Source organism: Dreissena polymorpha, chromosome 4 (genome assembly GCF_020536995.1).
Source record: "Dreissena polymorpha isolate Duluth1 chromosome 4, UMN_Dpol_1.0, whole genome shotgun sequence".
Classification (NCBI taxonomy): domain Eukaryota; kingdom Metazoa; phylum Mollusca; class Bivalvia; order Myida; family Dreissenidae; genus Dreissena; species Dreissena polymorpha.
This window is the reverse complement of record NC_068358.1, coordinates 100107814-100134904: the sequence shown is the minus strand read 5'-3', so window position 1 is coordinate 100134904 and position 27091 is coordinate 100107814. Positions and strand designations below refer to the sequence as shown.

At 34.7% G+C, this 27091-nt stretch overlaps 1 protein-coding gene across 1 annotated transcript; it reads right to left on the bottom strand.

Annotated features, from left to right (window-relative positions):
• Positions 1–323: 323 nt before the first annotated feature.
• Positions 324–27091, bottom strand: LOC127879200 (alpha-(1,3)-fucosyltransferase C-like). The gene is made up of 4 exons (XM_052425899.1): positions 26833–27091; positions 20200–20246; positions 19977–20071; positions 324–1757 (listed from the first exon to the last, which is right to left on the bottom strand). Exons 2-4 carry the CDS (start codon positions 20222–20224, stop codon positions 765–767), a joined length of 1113 nt encoding a protein of 370 aa, XP_052281859.1. The 5' UTR covers positions 20225–20246; positions 26833–27091; the 3' UTR covers positions 324–764.

The window sequence follows — 27091 nt, the reverse complement described above, 5'->3', positions numbered from 1 at the left end:
AAAATTACTTGGTTGCGTCCTCAGTCAATTGACAATATGTTCGTAGCAATGTTTCTGGCCTAACTTGCGTGATATAATTATACCGACCGAATTTATAACCTACATGTTGTTCGCGGTCAAGACCAACTGTCTGTCTTCGACGGCACACTCTGTCATCGACGTGACGCGTAAAACGGTGTGAAATAGTATACTGCCAAACAGTCTTCAGAAATTCTACACCTTAACAACGTTTGATAGCATGGGACATTTTGTTTGTGTTTGTTATAAGGAACGGTACCCTTAAACAATCGCAAACAGATTCCGAAAATATAAAGAACAATACATATATTGTTAACTGTATTATTAAGATGATAAAACTGGTATACCTTATAGAATGCCTTTATGCATAATTGCGCATATATTAATTAAATTCTACAAACAATTTAGCAGACATATTTGTAACGTTATCGTGTATACCTATTGTGTAGTGTGCGTGAACACAATAGTTTCGATAAAACGAAAATGGTTTAAAACCTGTGTACGAATACAACGTACAAAGCGTAAAATATTGAACATCTTCTCATCAGTTTTTTTGAAAAAGAAAGTGAATTTTGACAAAAGAATGTAAAGGTGTGAGGAAACGATTACCTGGGTCGATATACATTTTAAATAGCAAAAACCTTGTTAATTGAGTCGTTTTTTTAAGATGTTGATTGAGGGATAGCAATGAGTTTTATTTTTAACTCATTTTAACAACACGCTAAACTTTTAAACAATACAGATTGTCAAGGTAAATCCGTCGGCTGCCTACACGGATGCTGACTGTAGGTCCAGTTGTAAGTATCAGGGATGTGTCGACGGTATTTGTCCTGGTTGTTCAACATCTCGCAAATCTGACACAGCGCCTTCTGATATGTAGCCTTGTAAGATATCGCTTCGTATTGATCCTTTGCTTGAAGAAGCGATGCATATTTTTGAATGGACGCTGAAATTTCTGAAAGATATTTACCAAGGGTGTCAGCGCTCTCAAACGAATCCGTGCTAATAACTGATCCTTTGGGGAAAAGTTTTGTTGCTTGCCCGTATTCTCCACCGCGCGTGACGATAAGGACATCGTAGTTGAAGTTTTCAAACAATTTCTCCGTGAAATAACTTCGACACAATGAGTTTTCAAAAGCGAGAAAATATCTGTATGTTGTATTAAGAATGCCAAAACATGAGTCATGTACATAAAGTTGTCCGCAATTCCATTTCTGCCCACACCCACCAAATATATCCACAGTGATGTATTTTTGTAACTGTTTTGCATATATTTCTCTCTTTGCTGAATTACCGCAATGCGAACTGACAAGCAGCGCATCTTTTGTTTTTCCGAGGGCAATTTTTGTGTAATTTCTCACCGTTTTAATCAGTTTTGTAGTTATACCGCCATATGGAAACTGAACGTCAGTGTTAATGTTATCATATGTCATGGACCAGTTAAATCCGTATCTCCAACCTGGATCAGTTCTCCATTCAGTGCCTTCATAGTCATAGTGCTGTGAACTTTCTATTTGGTGAAATATCCAGATCTGTTCAGGCGTCCTTGGAAATGGTGTCTTAAAATGACCAATCCGGCGACCAGTTATAATCAACGCATCACTTTGTGGCCGCTCAGACATACTGTGTGTCAAAATACAGTTGTTATATTGACACTGTGAAAAGTCGTTCATCATCGCATCTGGCCGACTGGTGAGCTGGAAATGCACATCTGGGAACAACACTCGAAACGAACGATTCTGAAAATACACGATTTCGCCAAAAATACCAGATTGTGGATAAACTATGCATTACATAACTATTGTTTTTAAACCAGACTGTAAGTAAACCTTTTATTTAAGACCTTTCGCTTGTACACCAGACTAAACCATTACTTACAGAACTATAGCGTTTACACCAAATGGAGGTAAACTTTTGATATAAGAACTATCACGTAAACATGCCACTGCAGGTTTACCAACCATTGGTTACTTTCACATCAGACAGAAGGAAAACTATTGTTTACAGAACCATCGCTTGTACATCAGACTGAAGGCACTTTTTTATATCAGAACCTTCGCGTTTGCATCAGACAGAAAATATAGATGTATTGCAAGCGTTGAGAAGCAATTATAACAATTGTGAAGGCTGCGAGTAATAGTACATAATAATAAATAAAGGTACTGTGACTTTGAGTGTGTCCTTCAGAAATCACTTTGTGTCAGGTAAACATTTTGTATTATAAACACAATAGCCAGCCTCAAATTGTCCGTGTTAAGGAGAACACCTAGATATCAACAAGTGGTTGAAGTGTGCATACATGCCTCTTTATTTAACTACTTTAAACAAGTCTACAAAACCTCCTTCCCAAGTCTGAATTTTGAATTATGAAATGTGCTTTTGAAACAGAAAATAACAAAATGTCCAACTAGTTTTATCATAAATTTGATAATTTCTTGCTTTTATATTCCATCAAATATAAATGTTGGAATTCAGACTGAAGTCTACAAAATACACTTTGATGGCCCATCAAAAAACAGCTTATGTAACACAAGCTTTATGCCATATTTGATGATGAATATCTATTACAGTTACGTAGTTTTGTGTATGCAAAATTAAATCTGAAACTTAAGATTACTACAAGAAAAGTCACCATGGACAAAACTAGAATGTCATCATTATTTATTTTTATTTAAATAACTACCGGATGACAACCATCTAAATATCACAAAAATATAGAAAAACTATCATCAGACATTTGGCTGCAAAATATGGTGGGTTCTTTAGCCCTTTTTCAAGAAAAATATAGGCATTTCTTGACAGTCAAGTTTCTCTTTGTAATTTGGGACTTTTCCAGCACACCTTTCTTTCTCTAGATGGATTGCAAACAGAGGAGGTATTCATTTGACAATCAAGATGGCGACGTACATACCGAAACAGGTAATTTTTCCGTTTTTAATACCCTTCATAACTTTTGTTCATTCTTTAAATGCCGCTCACTTTCCAGACATATCAGCAAGCGTTTATTTTGAATTATTATACGTTCTATATCTCGACTTTACTCGCTACGAATTTTCTTAGCAGGAGCAGTAATTTTGTGATAAAGTCGACATATAGATCAATTATTAATACTAAATATACCCTAAGCGCTTTCTTCCTGATATGGCTGGAAAATGAGCGATATTTACAAAATTCATAAAAGTTATGAAATGAATAAATAATCCTAACGTTTTGATTGAAGTTTTAATGTCGTCCTTTCTCAATCATAACAATATATTAACTGAAACAACAATTACAAGATGATCGCATGTATATAACGTTATTCGTCGGAGTCAAACAACGGCGCGCCAACGGCGGCGTCACACGACGGCGCGCCAACGGTGGCGTCACACGACGCGCGCCCTACATTCTCCGGGCCGTGAAATGTTAATATGCGCTTATATCAATATGCTTATTTAAATAAAATAATTAAATCTACTGATCTTGTTGAAACTACAAATGTCCATAACATCAGAAAGAGTTTAACACTTGATTGCACACAATTAAAGTCAGTTGTTGTCACATTGTACTTCTAGCGGGTATAGTTTGACGATATGTCTGGTGGTGATTCCGATGAGGAGCTCGTCTACCACAGCCAGGGTACATTGAAGTCGCGGTGTGAAGTCGTCCTGCACGACAACAATGTCGCCAAAACTTATCGTTTGATGATTGTTGCCGCCTTTCGTCTGGAATTCACGTAGTGACGTCAGATATTCGTGAGTCCATCGGTGACGGTACAGCTCGATAAGACGCGCGCGAGCCTGTGTGCGTTGTGTGATATTATGACGTGTAACGTTGGGGAATGAACAATCACCAACGGCTTTAGCGTCACTGTATGGACGTCCAGTCAGTCTTCTTCCGTAGAGTAGATGCGCTAGTGTGAGTGGTTCTGGATCATCACGACCGCAAGTGACGTATTTAATCGGCCTGTCATTCATGAGCATTAGCAGCGTTGTTAGATTGTTCAGTTCCGGTGGGGTTGACTCCAGAGAGTTATTCAAACTGGGACTACCAGCTGATTCGCGGCAACTGCAGCCGTACACTATTCTGATGTGATTCATGTAGAGCCCTTCTTTACTCCGTGGTCGGGAATATAATATTCGCGTTTCGATGTGGCAACACCATATATTTTCTCTATAAAACCTCGATTTTCTTGCTTTTTGATAAGTTCATCGTATTTCAATAGCAGATGTGGTTCTTTGCTTAATCGACGTATAGTGCTCTCTGTCCTCTTCTTCGTGATGTCATAGTTGGTCGGAAGCGGTGAGTGATTTTGTTTCAACGGTAGCTTTGCTTTGAACTTTCCGTCTGTAAATGATATACTGTGTTCTTGGTAGTGACTCTTGGCAGCATCTCTGTCTTCAACTTCGTCGGAGCAAATGCCCATCGACTCTATACTCCAGAATCCTGTGAGATGCGTAAACTCTGAGACGTGTGCAGCAATTACGTCCATCACGTAGGAAATAATATCGGTGTGTGCTGGAACTGGTCCGGACAGGACAGAGACGAGCAGACGGCTGTAGGATCATCGCCTCGTACTACCTGGTCCCCCACGATCTGCCAGTAGAAATCTGCAACGACGAGTAGAGATATTTCAAATGAATCCTCCATCGTCACCGGATGTGCGAGTTCCAACCCTCGTAGGTACAGGAAACTCTTGATAGACTGCCGACAGCGGTTCATTGATATTTCGCTATAACAGGAACGATAATAACCCGAATGGGATTCAAACATCCATCTGTTGCCACGATATTGATGGTTGCTGTATCAAGACGCCAGACGCTGTCTGTGGAATCTCCAAAAGATGACAATTTGAAGACGTCAGTTCCATTTGCGACAGCGAAATCTTGATGGGCAGTTTACAGTTTGATGCAACTTGCTCAGGCAATTAAAACGAAGTCCTTTCTTCCTTACGATGGAAATGCGCACTGAAATGTCACTTACTGTTTTTTCATTCAACCTGGTGAGTTCTTTCACAGAACACGCACATACGTTGCTCGATTTCCGTCTGATATCCGTCTGACACTTCGGCGACTTCTGGTTGTAGGTGGTCTTCTTCCGGGCCCCAGTGTGAAACGCTGCAGTGGGTATCAGGTCTGTTTGGTCGTTATGTGTCTTTCCTGCCTCCATAATATCGATCTCCCGATAAATTGCGCGTCGAAGATTGCTCAATTTCCAACTTCCGGTACCGTGATCTCAGGCTAAATTCCGTTTCTTGTCTGGCAGTATGACGGGAACGAGGAGAGTGCCGTAATTCTCTTGCGATTCTCCTAGCGATTCCAGACCTCGAATATTCGTCTCCAACTGGTCATAAAATCCTCGTAGACTCTGCACAGTTGAGCAATGAGATGGAAGCTGTAATAACGTATTCATGCATGCCGTTTTTTTTTTTTTATCCACACATCTCAGTCAAAAGTGTGATTGCCTGGCCGTAGTTAGCGTTGGTAAGATCAAAATATTCTGGCCGCCTCACCCTTCAGCATTGTCTTCAAATAATTAAACTTTTGAACATCTGTCAAGCTTCCGTTTTTATGCCCGATTCGTAGCTGTTCCGAATCGATTGCCACGTTAAGATATTGCCGTTAAATGGTATGAGGTTGAGCTTTGGAACCGAGAAAAATCTGCAGGAAAAGAAGTAAAATGGACTGGCTCCCGTCTTATGATACAAAGCAATAGCGGTGACCAATTCAGAAAAGTTTTAAAATAGGAATGGCAGGAGGACCTAAGAACAATCACTTGGAATGTAAACGGTCTAGTACGCAAAATTAACGATGAAGACTTAATATATTTTATTACAAAATACGACTTATTATTCCTGTCAAAAATATGGACTCATTCAAAACAAAATACTAATTTAGAAATAAATTAAATTATCGGTAACCATCTACTTGGAAAGTCATGGGCCGAAAAAGATTGTTTTAGTGGCGGCCTTTGTGTTTATATTCATGATAAATTTAAAAATCACATATGGGTCATATTACAAAATAGCAATGGTATAAAATGGATTAAAATAACAAAGGAAATATTATCTCATAACTAAGATGTATTCATTTGTCTATGTTGTATACCACCAGCTAATGAACATTTTGGTACAACTTGTATTGTTTGTGACTTTAATACTAGAATTGGAACTCTGTCAGATGGTAAAAGCTATGATGCGTGCTTAAATGTAACGAGAGACTGTGTTCAATCTGGCGGAAATGTTGACCATTTGTTTTTATGTAATAACCAAGATCAAGTTATAACCAAGATAAAGTAATAGATAATCACGGACAAAATTAATTTTACTGTGTAAATCAACAAGCCACGTTATAGCGAATGGACGTTTTAAAAACGATAAAGGTAGTCAATATACATTTATATCACCACGCGGTCTCAGCGTCACTGACTATTTGTTGGTAAACATAAACTGTATTCAAATTGCGCATGATTTTAATATACTAGATTGCAACAATTTTTCAGAACACACTGCCATATACCTTGCATTCCAATTAAATGATCCTTCATTAAATAACAAATAACTGCAATACAGGAAAACACACAGTAACTAAATTAATTTTCAACGAAAAAACTGCTCATGATTTTCGTGAATCACTTATCAATAATATACATAAGCTCTCAGATTTTAATAACAACAACGCAACAGATCAGGTAAACCTGCTCCCAAACTTCATGCATGAGCAAGCAACACAGGATTTCAGTACAACTTTCTCACGCCGTAACTCGCACAACTTTTATCCACGTGCAAAACCCCCGTGGTTCAACAAAGGCTGTCATGAAGTAAAACACAAATTTAAAACTGCACGGAACACCTTAAACCGCAATAAATCAAACGAAAATACGGAGAACTGTTTTTAACAAAATATCCGCTAAAACTAAATATAAAACAAACAAAAGTATTAAACTTAAAAACATCGCCAAATCACAACCTAGACAATGTGGAAATCTGTAAAAAAAAAGATAAAATAATACAAATAACAAATAAACAATTTACAAATACATGAACTATTTGAACAAGTGCCTGCTAGGAGAAAATCTAACTAAGAAGAACACACTCATGATGGAAATGCTGAAAACCAGGCAACAAACAATCATAATTTAGATTGCGAAATAAAGTTAAATGAAAAACAGAAGGCAGTTTAAAAAAACAAATACAATATAGCATGTGGACCTGACGAAATAACAGTAGAAAATGTGCGTTTGATATCATATCACCTTACCTACACACACTACATAACTACCTATTTCAGAATGCTGTATACCAACAACCTATTTCACAATGCTGTATACCTGATCGAATGCAGTCGATTGAGCTATATTATACCAATATTTAACGAGGGTGATACAAACCCAGTACAAAATTACCGGGAAATAACACTTAATAATATATTAGCTAAATATATATTCACAAATTCTCTTCAATCGTCTCTCAATATAGACACCAAATAACGAAACGATAATACAAACACAGTTTGGGTATCAAACAGATAAAAACACTGCTGATTGCATTTTCTTATTACAGGGTATCATATCTTAAGTAATTGACAGTGGACACACAGTTTACAGCGCATTCATAGATTATCAAAAGATGCTATGATAAAATTAATCTTCCATTCTTATGGCAAAACTTGTCTCACATAACATAAGCATCAACATGACTACTGGTATTAAAGCCATGTATTCCACGGTCAAATCAGTAATACAAAATGATAACGAGGTATCAGACATCAAATACTCTTATCAAGGAGTTACACAGGGTGACTGTTTATCCTTATCCTTGATCATCTTTACTATTTATGGCATTTGTAAACGATATTTTTAAAAATATTAACTAGAATATTAACGATTATTTTTAATCAATGAGCTTAAATTATTTTTGATACTTTATGCGACGATCAGTTTCTATTCGCAACATCACAAGCCGCTTTACAATACATGATAAAGGATATCGAGTTATACTGTAATACATGGAAATTTAAGATAAATATAGCAAAAACAAAAATAATGATAATTGTAAAAAGCACAAGGCACGCAAATATTGACATATTCCGAATATATGGCGAAAAGCTTGAAGTAGTTTCATTCTTTCAATATCTAGGTGTTTATTTTTTCAAAAACGGAAAGTGGAACAGAACTCAGAAGTGCAAATAAAACAGGCGTCAAGGGCGATGCATAAACTCTTTTCTGTTTTAAATCAGTATGAATTTCAAACACACAATTATTTGATGTATTAATATGCCCAATTATAAACTACTCGGCTGAAGTATAGGGTAAACATAAAGCAAAAGAAATTGAGCAAATCCATTCGAAATTCAAAAACAAATTACTACACAAAAGAAATAGTGGAAAAATTTGGTCTTGCAGATTTATGGATAAATCAAAGCACTCTGCTAAACCATCACTAGAAACCATAAAACTCAGGATACAAGATCATTACAAACAGAACTGGCATATTAATATTAATCAATATGGGAGGTTTAGCACGTATTGTACATTCAAAAGTAGTTTCGAATTCGAACCATACCCACATATCATAAAACATAATTAATAAAAAAAAGCATTACCTAGATTTAGACTTTCATCACACAAACTTGAATTGGGCGTTATTATAATATAAAAAGAGAAGACAGAAAATGCAAAATCTGTAATTCACATCTTAGTGATAACGAATATCATTTTATCATAACGTGTCCCTTACATTCTCAACTAAGAAGGAACTACTTAAAACCTTACTATTGCAGATGGCCAGCGATTGCAAAACTTAAATCCTTATGTTAACAAAAAATAAACTTATGTATAATATATATATATATATATATATATATATATATATATATATATATATATATATATATATATATATATATATATTCACACATATGGCCAGTTACGGGGTCTCTGATTTAGAAATAGGTTATGGGGTTCCCACTTTAAATACATGTATCTCCATACCCTTTTTTATCCGATATAAACACGAATTAAGGTATATAGGGGTACCTACTATTATTATTGTATATAAATACGTCATTTATTTAACGTCTTATACAAGGAAATATATAGCGAACTTATTTGCGAGGTATATACAATTTCAATTTCAGACCTGATTGTGGTTTTCGATTTAAGACCTTATTGTGAGATTTGATTGCATTACCTCCCCTACACCCCCCTCATAGTAATTAAAGGAGCCTAGAATGCGGGGTTGTATATAGACCCCGTTTTTTATATTGACCTCGTAAGTACAGTCTGAAAACTACCGAGACCGCGTAACTGGCACTATATATTAGTATATATATATATATATATATATATATATATATATATATATATCACGCAAACAATTTAAGGGAAGAATCTTTAAGTGGTAAATCGATCAACCACTCAACACAAACTCTAGAAATTATCTTCATAGACCTACTTTTATATTCATCTTGTTTTGTATTAATGAAAATTGTGTATATTTGCATACTTTTGTCTGTCTAAAGTGTACTTTTGATTCATATTTACGTGGTTTGTCTTTCATCAAAGTCTTTACTAACACCTATACGCGCTTTCAACATGTCAGAATCATATCCACATAAAAGTGTTTAGATTAAATCAATTAACAAATAAACACTTTCATTTTTAGATTTCAGACTATTAACCAAAGTCATTATGATTTATAGTTTGCGTCCTTCTTTATCAAATAATAAATACAATCATCTGAGCCAGAAGTATATTAATATTCACCATTGTAGGCTAGAAGCTTTATTGTAAGCTTTTTTGCTGAATAAATGTTGTTTGTTGTTGTTTACTACTTTTATTTAATCATAACGCTTCAGATTTATTTTGAATAACATTAAGGTATAATACATACTCGATACTAATTTAATTAAAGTCACATAGAATAAAAATTTACAAATTTTGAAAGGTTTGTTTATAAAATTATAATAGTGATCATTTAATATCAGTAGTTTAGGCTATCTATAGAAAACGTGTTACCGTGCCAATACTGTCCTACTAATTATATTAAGTAACTAAACCTTATACAGCTTGTTTTTTTGTTTTACAACAGTTGTTTATAAACTTGTTCACAGTAATGCAGTGTCAAAAGATACATGTTTGATATGGCCAAACACTTAATTTGTTGAGAGAAAAGCGAGCGGGATACATTTTAGTAGACACGTTCTTGACATGCTTTTAACTGAGACGCTAAGCACTAAAAATATAAGAAATATTTTTTTAACATTATATCGACAAATATCGGGAATACATGAGTCATTGTTAACAGAAAGTTATATAAGTGTAATGTAAAATGATAGCCACTTTCTGTTTTCATGGAAAGACTCCGACAAGTTTGTATAAAAATTTGTGTTTTGTTTGATTTTCACCGTTTACAAAAGTACTTCAGTCATATCTCGTCAGTGTCAGTCTACCGACTAACACTTTTCATTGGGGTATATATTTAACTAATACTAAGTACACATACTTATGCTTGTAACTTACAACTACCCTATTTCCCAAAGGTCGTGAGTTCATAAACGGTTCGTGGAGTTCATGAACAGTTTGCGATGTTCTCGGACAGTTCAAGAACAGTTCTTGAACTGTCCTTAAAACTTTCGCTGGGGTTAAATCATATTCAGGTCAAGAAAGTCTGTGGAGCGTGTTATGAACAATCTCAGCGGAAGTTATGGGACCCAGCTGTGACAACCCGGAAAGCTCGAATATGTCCTTCAGAGCTCTACCAATTAAGTCGTCCCTTTTTTATTGAATAATAAAATAAGAAGAGAATTTTTTTAAAATGTCACCAGAAGGCTGTTTTTTGAATTCCCCATCACATATTCAAAGCAAAACATTAAAAAAAATTGTTATAAATTAAACTTTCTTCTGCACGCATATTCTATGAAAATTGTCTGCATTTTGTGTAACAACTCTTGTTAAAATTTCAAGCCAAATTAACACTTGATATCTTACACCAAATAGTAGAGCAAAGGGACCTGTGATTTTAGAGTATATGTTAGTCAAACCATGTTGATAAACATGTCTATATAAACCATGTCGACCCCGGACCTCGCCCATGTTTAGCCCTGGAACATGATTTGAAGGAATTAAGTAGAGGACATCTTTATGATATTACAAAGGAAATGCCAAAGCTCTGGGATTGTAGTTTATGATATTTACATTTTATTTTGCTTTGTTACACTATATTTATCAGTGTTCAAATACAGATACATTTACAATAACAATTCAATTTTGCTTTGCATATATTCATAGTATGTAAAGTATATAATAGCCACTGTCAGTATTTCTGGTAATCAATGGATCACCAAGACGTAAGTCGCTTAAAAATGCTTTAACACGAGTTTTAATAGTCTCTTGTAATAACTATTACTATTTTATAGTCTCTAGGAAGTATGTTCTACCATTGTGGTCCAGCCACCTCCAGCGATCTGTCTACAGTCCTGGTTATACACCTTGGTACTTAAAACTGGGTGTCACCAGATAAAGTCAAGTAAGGGTATAAAAAGGAATATTACATACAATTAAACGGATTGCTTCAACAACAAGCTAACACAAATATGTCATTTAAATGCAAAGCACATAAACTGGATACTTAGCTTTCATGTCACATTGTAATGACTAATTTCGCAATAAAACCCATTTGGCTTCAAGATATATTATTTTTGCAAACTTGTAAAATATATGCCGTGAAAAATGTTGTTTATCATACATATTCAAATTTTGCTGGAAGAAGATATTTCACAATAAACAATAACGAAACAAATGTACCGGCAGGAAAGGGCAAATGGCGACCCCCTATTTCACTTAAATTAGTAAAAAAACACTATACAATTTTAGAACCTTAATACCAAAACTCTGGACCTTGTGGTTTCATAACAGCAGATTTAAAAATTTACTTTTACTTTAAATTGCTCATTTACCATAATATCCATTGTAGCGTAGCTAATTTTGATCGCAGTGTTATACTTTAAAGAAAAGAAATGTTGTACGGGGCCACTACATGCCATTCTCCCCCTGCCACTGTGGGGCAGTTGCTATCAATTATATTCAAACAACACAAACAATATTAACTTTCATGTTGTAACCACTTAATCGAAAAAAAAAGAAGATTTTTCAAAATGTCACTTGTTCGCAAACCACTTTAACAGGATGGTAACTTTCACACAAAACTATTATCATGGAGTGTAGCCTATGTAGAGTGCGGATGTGCTTCTGCACGCAGACGATTTTTTTTATATTTTGACGATTTTTATAAAGATTTTACATCTGGTGTGGAGACGAATCTATGAGCTAACATCAGTAACTGCGATAAAACCGCAAAGCAGTCTCCAAATACAGGAACTTTTTCTAAAAAACACTTTTATTTTATTGGTAAAATACCCTACCCACTTCTCTAGCATTGTGCTTCTGCGCAACTGGCCACGCAACAGGAAGTCGGTTCTACTGTGTTTACATCCGGGAGTAGGAAACCGCAAACTGGACATGGAAAACAAGAATTTTAGACACTCTGCCCATGTTTTCTTGATTATTTTAGTATTGTTTATAGTTAATATTCATAACCCATTACAAGAAAAGAACCATGCAATCGATCCTACCGGAAAGCAACCTGATTCAGATGAGCTGATAAACTTTCAAAGTTTATTTGCCGTTCTCAACCGAAATAAACAATCAGTCAAAATGAAAATAAACAATAAATCTATATCAATGTTGTTGATGTACATGTTAATCATACAATGTGGTGATGTGGAGGTTCAACCTGGGCCTAGGTTTCCGTGCAGCATATGTTCGGGGGCTGTTGCCTGGAACTCGAAAGCTCTTGAATGTGATAGCTCTGGTTTATGGTACCAAAATAGATGTACCAAATTATCTGACAGTCTTTTCAGCCATCATGGAAAATTTAATGTGACTTGGGCATGTTTGCACTGTGAAATTCCAAACCTTTCATCCTCGGGAACTGTTGACATATCACTTTATGAAACCACAAATATATTAAATGGATTTCAAGAAATTCATGGAACTGACAATCCTAATGTATCAACACCAACGAGATCCCACCCTCCTTATCCGAATCTCATAATAATTTCAAACGTCACAGTATCATCCCATGCTGAAAGCACAATTTCTGATCCAGACCTTTCATCGTCCCTATCAGATATTCCAAGTAACGTGACACCTAGATCTATGCGTGTTTCCTTTGATCATGAATTATAGTAAAAAAGATAAACCGTTTACCATACTTGTCGAAAACTTTCTTAGTATTAAAAACAAAAAACTTGAATTATATCACGTGCTCTCAAGTATGGAATCCGATGTAATGATAGGAACTGAAACTCACTTGGACCGAACTGTTTCCTTACAATACTCCAAGTGATTATATGTACAATGTCTTTAGAAAAGATAGAGATTTCGAAATGCTTGACAGAAACTATGGAGGCGGAGTAATCGTTCTTGTTAGGCCAGTTTATGATTGCGAACAGTGCTCTGATCTTGAAACGGATTGTGAACTTCTTTGGGTGAAAATTACTATGCCAAATAAGAAAAACATTTTGTTTGGGGCATTTTATCGTGAACCAAAATCATCTATAGAAACCCTAAATCAGTTGAATAATTCGCTGTTTAAGATAAATAACAACGCCAAATATAAAAACTGCATTATCAAACTTGGAGATTTTTTTACCTAGGAGACATTAATTGGGAAAACTCAGCAGCTCCAACAGGATCAAGGGATAAGGGACATTGTGACAGACTATGTAAAATTGTGCGTGACCATTCTCTTGAACAAATTAACAATTTATCAACACGCGAAGGTAGAATCTTGGATTTACTCTTTACATCGCATCCAAGCACAGTGATTAAACAAACCATATGTCCTCCTATTGGCATTAGTGATCACGAAATGTTGCAGGTAACCACCTCGTGGGCGTCAGCCGCAAGTAAACGCGGGTGACGTACTGTGTACCGCTATGGTAAAGCTAATTGGGATGAAATCAGGTCAGATTTGAGTGATTGTCGGGAAAGTGTGTTATCCTCAGACTCATCCACCAGTGCTGATACACTCTGGAACAATTTTAAAACTGCTGTAACATCTACAATGAAACAGAACATCCCACTAAATCCCTTCGCAAAAAGGTAGATCTTCCTTATGTTACAAATGATCTTAGAAAATTGATGAACAAGCGTGACAAGATGCACAAAAGACTTCGTACTTCACCATCAACATCATTACGTAATACCTACACTGAAATAAAAAAGGAAGTGAAATACAGACTATGTAAAGCTTACCATGAATATTTGAATAATATGTTGGACCCAGAAAAAGATGAAAATTCCAAAAGCTTCTCGAAATACATTAAAAGTAGGAAACATGATGCAGCTGGGATAAGCACGCTGAAACATGAAGTCACCATAGGTGATACACCCCAGAAAAAGGCTGAATTGTTAAATAAACAGTTAACTTCGGTATTACCAAAGGAAAATCTTGACGATATTCCAAACAAAGGACAATCTCCCCACAGACCCATGGAGCGAATACAAATTACCCTTCAAGGAGTTATAAACAGTGTTAAACGTTTAAATGAAAAAAAAAGGCAACTGGACCGGACAAAATTCCCATTATAATTCTAAAACGAAACTGTGCAATTGTGGCTGAAATCTTGATGTGCATTTTTCAACGTTCTCTTGACACGGGAGTCGTACCATCTGACTGGATAACTGCTAATGTCGTTCCAATTTTTAAAAATGGGGATCGTTCAAAACCTGCAAATTATAGGCCTGTGTCCTTGACCTCAATCGCATCAAAAATGCTTGAACATATTGTCGTCTCCAGCACCATGAAATACTTAGACTCTAATAACATACTACGTGAAAATCAACATGGATTAAGACAGAAATGATCTTGTGAGTCACAGTTGCTCTTAACCACAGATGATATTGCCAAACACCTGAACGGGAGTGAACGCCAGTGAACAGATAGATATGACCATTTTGGATTTTTCGAAGGCCTTCGATAAGGTCTCTCACCAACGTTTGTCATCTAAATTGGAATTTTATAGTATACGCAATGACACCAGGCGATTGATAAACTGTTTCTTAGCAGATCAGACCCAGAAAGTTGTTGTACAGACCGCCACATCAGAAACATCCGGTGTAACATCAGGAGTACCCCAAGGAACTGGCCTCGGCCCCTGCTTCTTTTTACTGTACAGTAATGATATTGCTGATGTCATTTCCTCTGTAGTACGATTATTTGCAGACGACTGTGTAATATATCGTGTAATTAAATCTCCAGCCGATCAACAGAAACTTCAGCAAGATCTTGATAAACTTGTAGAATGGAGTAAGTCATGGCAGATGGAATTCAACGTGAAAAAATGCGCAATAATGAATATCTCCAACACATCCAACAAAGTACGTTATGATTATACAATGTGTGGTGAAATTTTAGAAACTGTAGACCATCATGCATATTAAGGCGTTGAATTGAACGACAACTTTAAATTTGACACTCACATCGAAAAAATAACAGGAGAGGCTTCACAAACTTTTGGATTTATTAAACGAAACCTCAACAAAAGCCCCAAAGTTAAAGAAAGAGCTTACCAATCATTAGTTAGACCAAAGTTGGAATATTCTTCACCAATCTGGAATCCTACTCAGAAACAAACAACTCAACTGAAATAAATCGAACAAGTACAACGTAATGCTGCCAGATTCGTAGCGAACAAGCCTTTCAACCCAAACCAGCCAGATAGTGTAACATCAATCATCAATGAACTCAATTGGCAGTCTTTGCAGCAACAACATAGACAATGCTTTGACTTGGTGCTATTCTACAGGGTTGTTTATGGTCTTATTGCAGTACCAGTTTTATATTTACCAGACCGTTATATAGTCAGAGCAACCAGACAAAGCAACTCCCAAAACTTAATCCCTCCACAAACTATACGCAACGCATACCAACGCTCGTTCTTCCCAAGGACATTATCCATCTGGAACTCCTTACCCACCGCAGTAGTTTCAGCCCTGAGCCTGGACGCATTCAAGTCTGCCGTCACGCCGCTGCCAGTGTTCCGCGCCTAGGGTTGTAGGCCAGTTGTACAGTGTATTATACGTTTATGGCGAACGCTATTTTTAACCGCATTTTTAAGAAGCACTACGCACTCTACATTCGCACAGTTCTTAGCCCTCTTCAGTAATGTCCTTGAGGCGTTGAAGAGTATCTCGTTGAAGTTGAAGTATCAGATTTTGCAATAAACAAGCATTTTATGGCTTTGACAAAAACATGCAAAACTGACATGGGATTGGTTTTCAAGATAATAATTATACTAATCATGAAATATATGCCAGTTTCTCAAAAATTGCCATCTGTTATTAAAAAATGTGGAAATATATTTCCCCACCATCACAATATCTATGAGCATGCTCACTGCATCCACATACAAAGAACAAACAAATAAATAACAAAAAATGTTTGTTAACATCGATCCCTCCACTCCCACCTCCATACATTTATGACATTTTATGGTATCTTTACCCTAAAGTAATAATTCATCCAGCAAAGGAATTCAATACATTGTTAAATATATAACTGCCATACTAATTTGCATGATTGAAAGTCAATGCAATTGTCTTTATAGTGTGTGCAAACTTGTTATGGTTTAGGACCGACCTATTGCATTTTAAGACTGCATGATAAATAATGAAGTTAATGTCCAGACAAGCTGTTTGATGAGCAGATTTAAATTGGACCTTTAAGTGTGACTTTTACCTTTCATGTGTTACATGAAACATGCCTTCTTTTATGGTTGTCATTTGTGATAATTTATTTAAGAATTGAATATTGAATAAAAACAAGTAACATTCCGGCCAAATTTGAACTTATAAGTTCTAAGTGTGACCTTGACCTTTGAGGGGAATGGTTGTTATATGCGACATGCTGTCTTAAGATTGTGTACACGTGCATAAAAATTATTTCAAAATCAATCAATACATGAAAAAGTTATGGTTCAGAAAGAAGTTATTGAGCATGTTTATAGCAACTTTTACGTTTGACCTTAAGGGATACGTTAGCGTTACCAATTGCCAAAATAGAATTTGGCGATGAGGATTCCTGTCTCTATATTCCTGTTTTCATGCCGTATAAATCGCCAGAAACATCGTGTATGGGGTAATTGATAATCCACTAATAAGAGAAAGCATGGCATGCGTATTCAAGCTAAATTGCATGTATGCTGACACGGTTGCATCAAAAGAAATTCCCAGGTAATTTTCAAGTTGCCAAACTATGATTTTCACCGTCAAATGGGTTTACGAGAACGCTTATGAGGGCGGGCTTAACCGGCGACAATTATTTTTGATTGACGTAAATCACGAACTTAGCCTTTATCGCAGAAAGATTAACAAGGAATCACAGTGTTACCATTTACGTAATATAAAACGTCAAATAAAACAGTACATTTAAGACGGCGTATGGCATCATAACCACACCTTTTTACCGCAAATATTTACTGTAAAATTTGTTGTTAACAAATGTTACTTATGAAAATTTATGAGAACTTAAAAGTGCGCAATTAATTACGTATGACGAATATGTTGTGAAGACAATAGCCGATACTAATTGTATGAGGCAACACTTTAATTTCAGTACATGAATATTTCATCATTTCTATTTTTAGAAATTATTTATACCGTTTTTCTACAGCCATGTAATAGTAATTGCTGCTAAAAGTCCCTTTGTACAGATCTTCCGCGTGACGTTCACCATTCACAATATATGTATAACCCGTGTTTAAATAAGAGCGCAACATTGTTGCTGTTGCCTGTCAAGTTACGTGCATGGAATGCGTGCGTGTTGCAACAGACCATGTACCAGGAGACTGTGGTGTGACTAAATATAAACGTGCAACTCAGACATAGATGCGGTGTTTTAGAATGACAAATTAACATCGGAATTAATGCACACACTAACCAGACTTTGTTGATTAACAAGTACATTTGTAAAAACTATTGAGGAGAGTAGGGGATAGGGGGGTGGGTGAACCATTCTTGTCAATACATGAACATGAATAAAAATGAAATGAAAATAAATGAAATGAAGCATTTAATTTCAGAGGGAAACTATGGTATTAAAATGTGTTGTAATTGATAATGTAATACAATGCTTTTTGATATCAATACATTTAAGATAGTAACTATGTTGTTGTTCATTCTTTGTTCGTCTCACACTGTTAAACAAAGCGACAGGTACACTCATATATAGAGCAAATTAGCTTATATGTGGGCCTTCATCTTAAGGCTGAAATTTGGTAACTACTTTTTTTTCTTAGCCCAACTTAGCTGAATGTACACTATTGATTACAGAACCATCGCTTGCAAACTATTGATAAAGAAACACTGCTTTTAACACCTTAATGCAGGTAAATGATTAATTACAGAACCATCTTTTTTACACCAGAACTATTGATTGTAGACTCATCGCTTTTTCATCAGATAGCAGGTAAACTTTTGTTCACAGAACCGTCGCTACTATTGATTACCAAAACATCGCTTTAACATCAGATAGCAGGTAAATTATTGATACCCGAACAGCATGAAAACTTTCAATAATAAATCCATCGCTTTTCCACCATCGCTTTTCCACCAGAATGTAGGCAAACTATTGATATCGGAAAAATCGCTTTTACACCAGAATCAGATAGCAGGTTAACTATTTATTACAGAAAGATCGCTTTCACAGCAGTCATCATTCTAACTATTGATTACAGAACCATCGTTGTTACGTCAGACAGCAGGTAAACTATTGATTACTGAACTATCGCTTTAACATCAGACAGCAGGTAAGCTATTGAGGACAAATAAGTCAATACTTATGCATGGTCATTTACCTAATTACGCAAATGCATTACCCTTAGGCATGCGTCTCCCATGTTGTACGACCTAAATCCGTTTGTTAAAGTCAATGATACACGTGTCAAAATATAAGAGCATACAGAGCCGAAATCAGGTAAAGTAGCGCTGTAAAATATATTGTCTCAAAATTTAGAGTCATTAATGATAGACGAAAACGCACATGTCCGAAAATTAAGAGTTACGAAAAATAACTATTTTGGCAAAAAGGGGGGGGGGGGGTCCGAAAACTAAGAGTTAGAATAACTACGGTAGCAACACTGTCTTTTTGTAGTCATAGCAATAAACGCTATATGTATACAAATTCTTAGAACATTTAATTTTTTTTAAATAAGATACGACTCTACAATATGCATATTATATACCCACCTTAAATTTGTGCGTAACAGTAAACAGTGTTTTAAATATATAAACATGTTAAAAATAGCTGTTTATTTTAAATATGCATGTCTTTAGAGTTGCACATTCCTTTTATTGTTAATTCTAAATTTATATTGCTAAAATTATATATGAATATCACAGTCATTGACCACTGTTGACTACAGTGTGTGCTATATGTATGTGTACTCGTGGCTTTCAAGCCTAATGTATTCTGAAATAAAAACAAAAACGATAGACATGTTCATAGGACATAGATGTGCAAACCTGACTCTTCTGGAAACATTTGTTACATCGGGAATTAAATATATTAATTGTGTTTCTTCAGCCAGGCAGTTATCATTTGCGAGTAACGTGTACCGCAAGGAAAATATAGGAATGTTTTCTAAAAGAGCCAAAACGTAGATAGTGTATTTCGAAGAGAACGAGGTCCTTCGCACCTAAGGCCACTTTATTTGCGGACCCATATAAATGACACATATTACTCGCTGTAATTTCAACAATTTATATTGTATTTTGTCCGTAGCAGAAACATATTCGTCAAAATACAATTTACTTCCGTCACCAAATGGACAAATTATATTATTTAAGTTGAAATGTCGTTCATAATTTATGTTTTATACCTTATGTCAAAATGTGTTAATGTTACGTATACATACCTTTTGCATCGGCGAAGGCCTTAATTCTACTTGGTAAAGTTCAGTCCAACTTAAAGAAAGCACTATGAATGCTATCGCTAGGGCTATACAGAAACCTGAAATAAACAGAAATAGACGCATGCACAGTATGAACGAAACGTTCATTTTATCATTTTAGTTTTTATAAAAGTTATCTTTCGAGATAATTAATGGAGCATATTTACAAAGAACAATAAATCTTTACCAAATATATAGATCTTTTCCACCATGTTGACCACACATTGAAGACGGCTGTAATACAAAATTGTGTACACAAGCATATTAATCGATTTTCAATAATTCAACTAAGAAAACTAGCCCGGAAAATAAACGATTACAAACATTTTTAATTATGACTTATTTTCATTTATTCCAGTCATAATACAATGAATTGAAATGAAATTGAAATTTATATGAATTTATTTGATTGTATAGATATATATTAAGAAAAAAGTCACAATTATAAAAATTGGCTTTTTTTCGAAAAACATGATTGACCTTGATCAAGTATTGTAATATTGTCATATAGTCATTTTTCAGGAGTTCTGGAAAAATACGACATAGTAAATGTCAAAATAAATAAATTGTCCGCTTTGAAATTTGCAAAATCGGAATAATCAACTTTATAATATTAAAATTGTATCTAAATGTCGTGAATAAAACACATTTAACTGATTTTGTAAGTGGTTGCACTATTTGTGTAATTTATAGTTCTTTTCTTTACATAATTCCTTTATTTTGTGAGCACCCGGAGTGTGCCCCAGCACCCCTACCTTATTTCATTACTAAACGCAAGATCGTTGAAACAGGTTTTTCATTTCAGTTGAAATGTACAGCTATTTTTTTGTTAATGAGAAATATGAAGTTTAAGTGCTGCCTTGGGGGAAGCCGGAGTAGATGGAGGGTCACTTAGACCACTCGGCCATCATTTCAGATACAATGACAGGTGTATTTTATACTTAATATAACAAATCCTCGTAGTTTCACAAAATATAACGACAACAAAAGAACTCTCTGAATTAAAAATTCGTTTCGCGTTGCAACGCTTTATAATTTTCGGGTTTTTAAATCGTCAAAAGATGCATATACTGGCTATTTCAACGTCAGATGTGGTCTGGTAAAATATATGTTTGTAGAAACAAAATGCTGGTTGTTTTTTTCATTTTAATTTCCCGCAACGATATCTATTCATACGACACATGAACACTAACATTGTGTTCGTGTGTCGTATATATTGATATATTCGCGGGAAATTAAAATGGAAGTTATTGTGTCACAAATAAATAAAAACGAGCATTTCGTATCTACAAAAATATATGTAATCATACCACATCTAGCGTTGAAATTGTGGCTATCGCTACAAGGAACACTGATTGTTTAGGTGTTAACTTTATTTTACGAAATACTTTACGAATTTTTCGATGATTTTGAGCGTTATACAGACTTATACATTGACTTTTCGATATTGAAACAGATTATACAACTAGTTATATTTATCCGTTATATTTATTTTTTAACCTTTTCATAACACTTTTACAACGGTTTTGCAGTTTTGCATTTTAAAGAACATACATCTCTGTAACTCTAAGTAAGCCTTAGGTATGTTACTTTAGGTATTTTTGTCCAAGTGAACGACTTACACAAAGAAGGTAGCATCCCCACAACATTTAGTTTTAAATCTATGCTACATGTTCAATAAAGCCCAACAAGGTGCTTAATGTTGATTTTTTAAATAGTTACTGCAGTCAACATTAATAATGAATAATGAGGGCTGAAAACAGTCACAAATATCATGTTTACAATAATTAAACACATTACACAAATAAAAATCTTGATTCGTGTCGAGGAACTAACGAAGTATGCAGTAGTTTTTTGTAAATTTATAAATGTACTTATTAACTTTACTGAGAACAATTATTCACCATATTACACCACGGTGTAGCATGTGATATAATTAGTTTAATTTAAATGGACTTTAAAAATTGTAAAAACGTTAAAAAGTAAAAATGTCGAAAGTTTGTCGCGTATGATACACGACATCCGTTAAATTAATTCGAGCGGATAGTTTCCCTCCAGGAGATAGTCCCACCTTTGACATTGGCATTTCCAATTTTCATTTATGGCAGCCGTATTATTTTCGACACTTGATCTATGAACCCAATAAGATGAGAAGTTTTTTAGTTGCCGAATAACTTCACACATCATGATATTATTTAGTACAATTCAGTGTTATATCAATATTTAAAACATAAATAATAGTTTGAAACGATTGAAATTACTGAAACCTCATTTCTGAGCTGTATTGTGGGTTCTTAATCTTTCAATGCGGTAGTTAGCTTGCTTTGCACATGTACACCAGTCGGATGGTGTGTCACATTGTCGGTCCGTAAACTATGTATTAATGCACGATCTCTATCGAAAGTTATGTTCTTCCACAATTCAAATCATAGGCTTTATAAGTTGTTAACCGACAATTGGTTTTGAAAGGCATCAGTTGACATATCAATGTCATTTGACGTGTACTATTAAATTATGTCTGGTCTTCTTCATTACATGAACACTGTTGTTCCGTATTACACATTTTTGTACAGGATAGCTAGATAATATAGTGATCCTCGATGATCAAAATTAGCATCGCGGTTGTTCCTGACAATAGGAAAAAAAACCTTTTAGCTTTAATAGGTCCATCTATAAATGACCAAGATCACGGGTATGACAAGGTGAACTGTATATTTTACAAACTATTATGACAATACTGTATTTTTGGAGCACATAAACTAGCCTGATCACGAACGTACCCAATAACGAGACTACGCCATCTTACGAGACTTTATAGCAGACAGTATCAAACAGAGAGAGAGAGAGGGAGGGAAGGGAGTGAGAGAGAGAGAGAGGAGAGAGAGAGAGGGAGAGAGAGAGAGAGAGGAGAGAGCAGAGAGAGAGAGAGAGAGAGAGAGAGAGAGAGAGAGAGAGAGAGAGAGAGAGAGAGAGAGAGAGAGAGAGAGAGAGAGAGAGAGAGAGAGAGAGAGAGAGAGAGAGAGAGAGAGAGAGAGAGAGAGAGAGAGAGAAGAGAGAGTGGGGGAAGAGAGAGAAAGAGATTTGTTCCATTTGACAACTTTTTGTTCGCATAATTTTATCCTGGAAAATTCATTTTATCAATATGTATTGCTTCTAAGGTAATTAACCATAATGATATAAACATATATCTTGTAATTTATGTGAAATTTTTGAAGCGGGAATATGAAAGTCAAGCGATAGACTGAAAGAAAATTATCATTTGTAGGGATGTGCCATGAAATCCCGTCTACTGCTATCATCCCCATACCACTTATTCAATTAGGAATTATTCAGTTATTTTATATTTATAAAGACAATAGGAAAAAGGTCGCTAAAACTGCAACATTTGGAGGCAGAACATCCTTAATTTGAAATCATATAACATTAAGATAATTAAGTTGTTAATATTTGTAAAAATTCCACAGAGCAGGTAAAGAAGCACAGAACAAACAAAATGTGGGGCTATATTTTTATAGTGAAAAAGAGGGCCATAATTGCACAAAAGAAAGATAAACATTCTTCCCAAGTTTTTTTTTCTAAGATTTTATATGGTGACTTAATTTACGATGCATGTGAACCAGATTAATGCGCGGATTAGCATTCCGATGGATGTTAATCAAGATTGTTAGAAATATGGCTTCTAGACAAGCAACATGCTAACAGTTGATGACGCACACCAAACAACCCACATTGAACGACGACAGACATTCCGTTATAACAATAGCTCACCTTGAACACTTCTTTCACAGGTGAGCTAACAACAGACAGGGCAACAGTGCCGAAATTGGCTTCAAACAGTCTTTTCTTATGAATATTAATACGTATATTAAATGCATTCAGCTATACAAGTTTAGGCGAAATCCGAGAAACACTTACAAAACAATTTTAAAGACAATTTTGGGGATACATATGCAGAGGACAAACAGACAAAAAGCAAATAAATTGTCACAGCCTAATTTGTGATCATCTACACATTAAGTTCATGCCACTGTAAAAGTGTGAGCAAGATCCACCCAGTGCATATGATTGATGAGAAAAGAATATTGGGTATGATATTGTTTGGCAGAATTATGACGTTTTGCATGTTTCTCAGTAAAGAATATATAGTCTCATAAGTGTGTGTGTATGCAACTAATTATGTTAATGAAATGGGGTTTTAGGTGTCCGTTAGTTAAAAAAATGCATAAGTAGCATAAGCAGAGCCAAGTTCAATACACGCATTAACCAATTTGATGTTTTGTATATTGGTTTGGAGGATTGACATTCCTCAATCTAATATGCAGGCTACACAGAACTTCACATTGGTGCCCTAAATTAACCAATATATCAGCACCAATAAATTCCTTTCAAATTAGAATCTAAGTCATTATTCGCGCCAATAATTTTGGATAAATAAGAAGTATATAAACCACAATTTTGAAAAAATCTAAGTGTATTTTTAAAAACATTTTGAGTAATTTTATTAGTCGGGTATCCATTGATTTTCTATACATTTTTTTCTTCTTGCCAACAGTGATTTTTGCAAACAGACCAAAGTTAATTTATAAACAGTAGACAGTAAACATGGATAAATTCTCTTAAATATCAATTTTACAAATACACACCAACCTGCAATATTCTTAAACGCTCTATAACAAGTGGTATAGTCATTAACTTTTACCTGTGAAATGTGACATGTAAATATGTAATCATGCTTTTAATGATTGACAAGTCGCCTTGTAGGTCATAAAACACCTGTGTTCCTTCAAAACATGAAACAATTACCCCTCATAAAATTACCGGTATGTGGTAAAATACGGTTCTTCATATCTACATTTACACCATTTAAATACTGATAATTAAAAAATAAATATTTTTTTCACCGGCTTTTTGCATAAAATGATTTCAAAATACAAAGTTAATTCCAAGATTGATTTCTTATTTTAACTGCACATAAAGTGCGTTTATAAAGTGATTACTTATATAATACAGCCAGGATGTTCGAGTGGTTTATGAGTTGGCATTTTAATCAAAAGGACACTGGTTCGAGCCCTAATTGGGAAACATATTTTCTTTCTTTCATTATTGTTTTTCAATTATAAATGGATCTCATCAGTTCCGTGATTTAAATTTATTAATTTAAGGCAATTATTGACACACTTCAAAAAATGTCCCGAACTGTGAACATGTATCTTTAACCTTTTGACTGTTTAATGTGATCTTCACATTTGGGGCATAGATTTGACCATGACACAAAACCTGGGCATGTTGATATATTTAACATTTTCCTCCTAGATTATAAAAATGCCAATCTTGATAATGTTTCGCAGGAACAAATGAATTGCATAACGCTTTCTATCTAGAGAACATTTATAAACGTTAAAAATAGTATTACCATTCGTAGAATTCAAATAAGAATGAATTACACCTCTTAATGTACCGTTGTGTCATTCCCTGCATATTAATTTATCTTGCTAACTAATAATGATTAGAACTGACTATGTGAGTCTTGAGTTATGCTGATTAAGGTATTTTTGAAACACTGCATTAAACGAGCAATATAACGGTTTATTGCTCTGCATATACATTCTAAACTGTCAAAAAACATGTATGCACTTAAATGAATATTTTTTATTCGACCATCTTTACAATTGTGCATAGATGCTTACTTGTTAAAATATAAATATGTATCTGCTGAAAATGTATTCCTCTATATTTGATAAACACTTATTGATTTTGCATAGCAATGGCCTGGAATAGAAAACATGAAAGAAGGGCGGAATAACAGGCAAAGCCGAGTCCCCAACTGATCAATAGCATAATTATTATTTTTATCTATCATTGGTATTAACCTACCAAGGTTAATAGGTTAATGCAAGAGTATACTTGTACCAATAATTTCATTCTTTATTAAAGTATAAGGAATGGTTTCCGTAAAATATATTTACTTAGAATTACCGCTAAAGAAGAAAAACACTGCTCAATGATATGGGAAAATTGACTTGGTCAAAGGCAATCAAATTCTATCATGGCCCTGCATAATAAATTACCTATTTCTTCAGCTGAATTGATCTGATACCAACCAAATATATACAAATTACCTTTATTCAATTGCCTTTAAATGGGCCTTTTCACATCACAGATGTTGGCATGTATTAAAAATTGTCACTTAATGCTTTATATTGATAAATGTAAACATTTGATCTAGAAAACTCCATGAAAAAACAAGAATATATTTAAAGAAAGAAAAAAATCTAAACCTCAACTAGACTCGAACCACTGACCCCTGCGGTAAAAGTCTATCGCTTACACTACTCGGCCATCCGTGCTCAGGCAATGATTGATGTATTTTATACTTTATGTCAGCCATCCTCGTGATGTCACGAAATATAAAAACAACAAATTATTAAATCGTTTTATACTCCTCATGTTTTTTAAATCGTAAACGATGCATATACTGGATATTTTAGAGCATTGAATATGTTCTGTATGATTGTTTTCACATAAATATCCTAACTACAACGAAAATTTGCGAATCTTAAACAAGTTTTTAATTATGTAAATTTACCAAAACGTGAAAAGGCCCCTTTAAGCACACCTTTGTGTGACATGTAGTTCAATCATTCATACAACAAAAAGTAGATTGTTTGATATATCTATGTGTACTTTATGTTGGATTCAAAATTGACATACTAAAATCATATAATAACTATAATCAGAGGAGAGCATTCTATGATAAGAAGACGTTCATCTTGCCTATCTTCCAAAGCCTCATATGACGGCGTATTTATATAATACTCACCTTATATTCTATCCATATATGGACATGCTTCCAAACAAATGTATTTGATTCTGTCGTCAAATACTTGATGAGACTTTAATATTCCTCACATTGTAGAAGTCCATCACAGTGGCGTATACAGTTACTTTAATATTACTATATATTACGGAAAAGCGCATTTGGTAGGGGAATAGAGTTTAAAACTATCATACCAAGAGATTGTTTTCAATACCGTTGACACCTGTTACATTACTGAATGATTTTTGTCCTAAAGGCTCTA

What these genes read in the sequence shown, in the direction of transcription:
- LOC127879200 (XM_052425899.1), bottom strand. Translation starts at nt 20,224, where the DNA reads ATGGTGGAAAAGATCTATATATTTG. An exon ending in GGAAAAGATCTATATATTTG is followed by an intron (nt 20,072 to 20,199) that starts GTAAAGATTTAT and finishes TGTTTATTTCAG; the next exon opens with GTTTCTGTATAGCCCTAGCG. An exon ending in GGCCTTCGCCGATGCAAAAG is followed by an intron (nt 1,758 to 19,976) that starts GTATGTATACGT and finishes GTGTATTTTCAG; the next exon opens with AATCGTTCGTTTCGAGTGTT.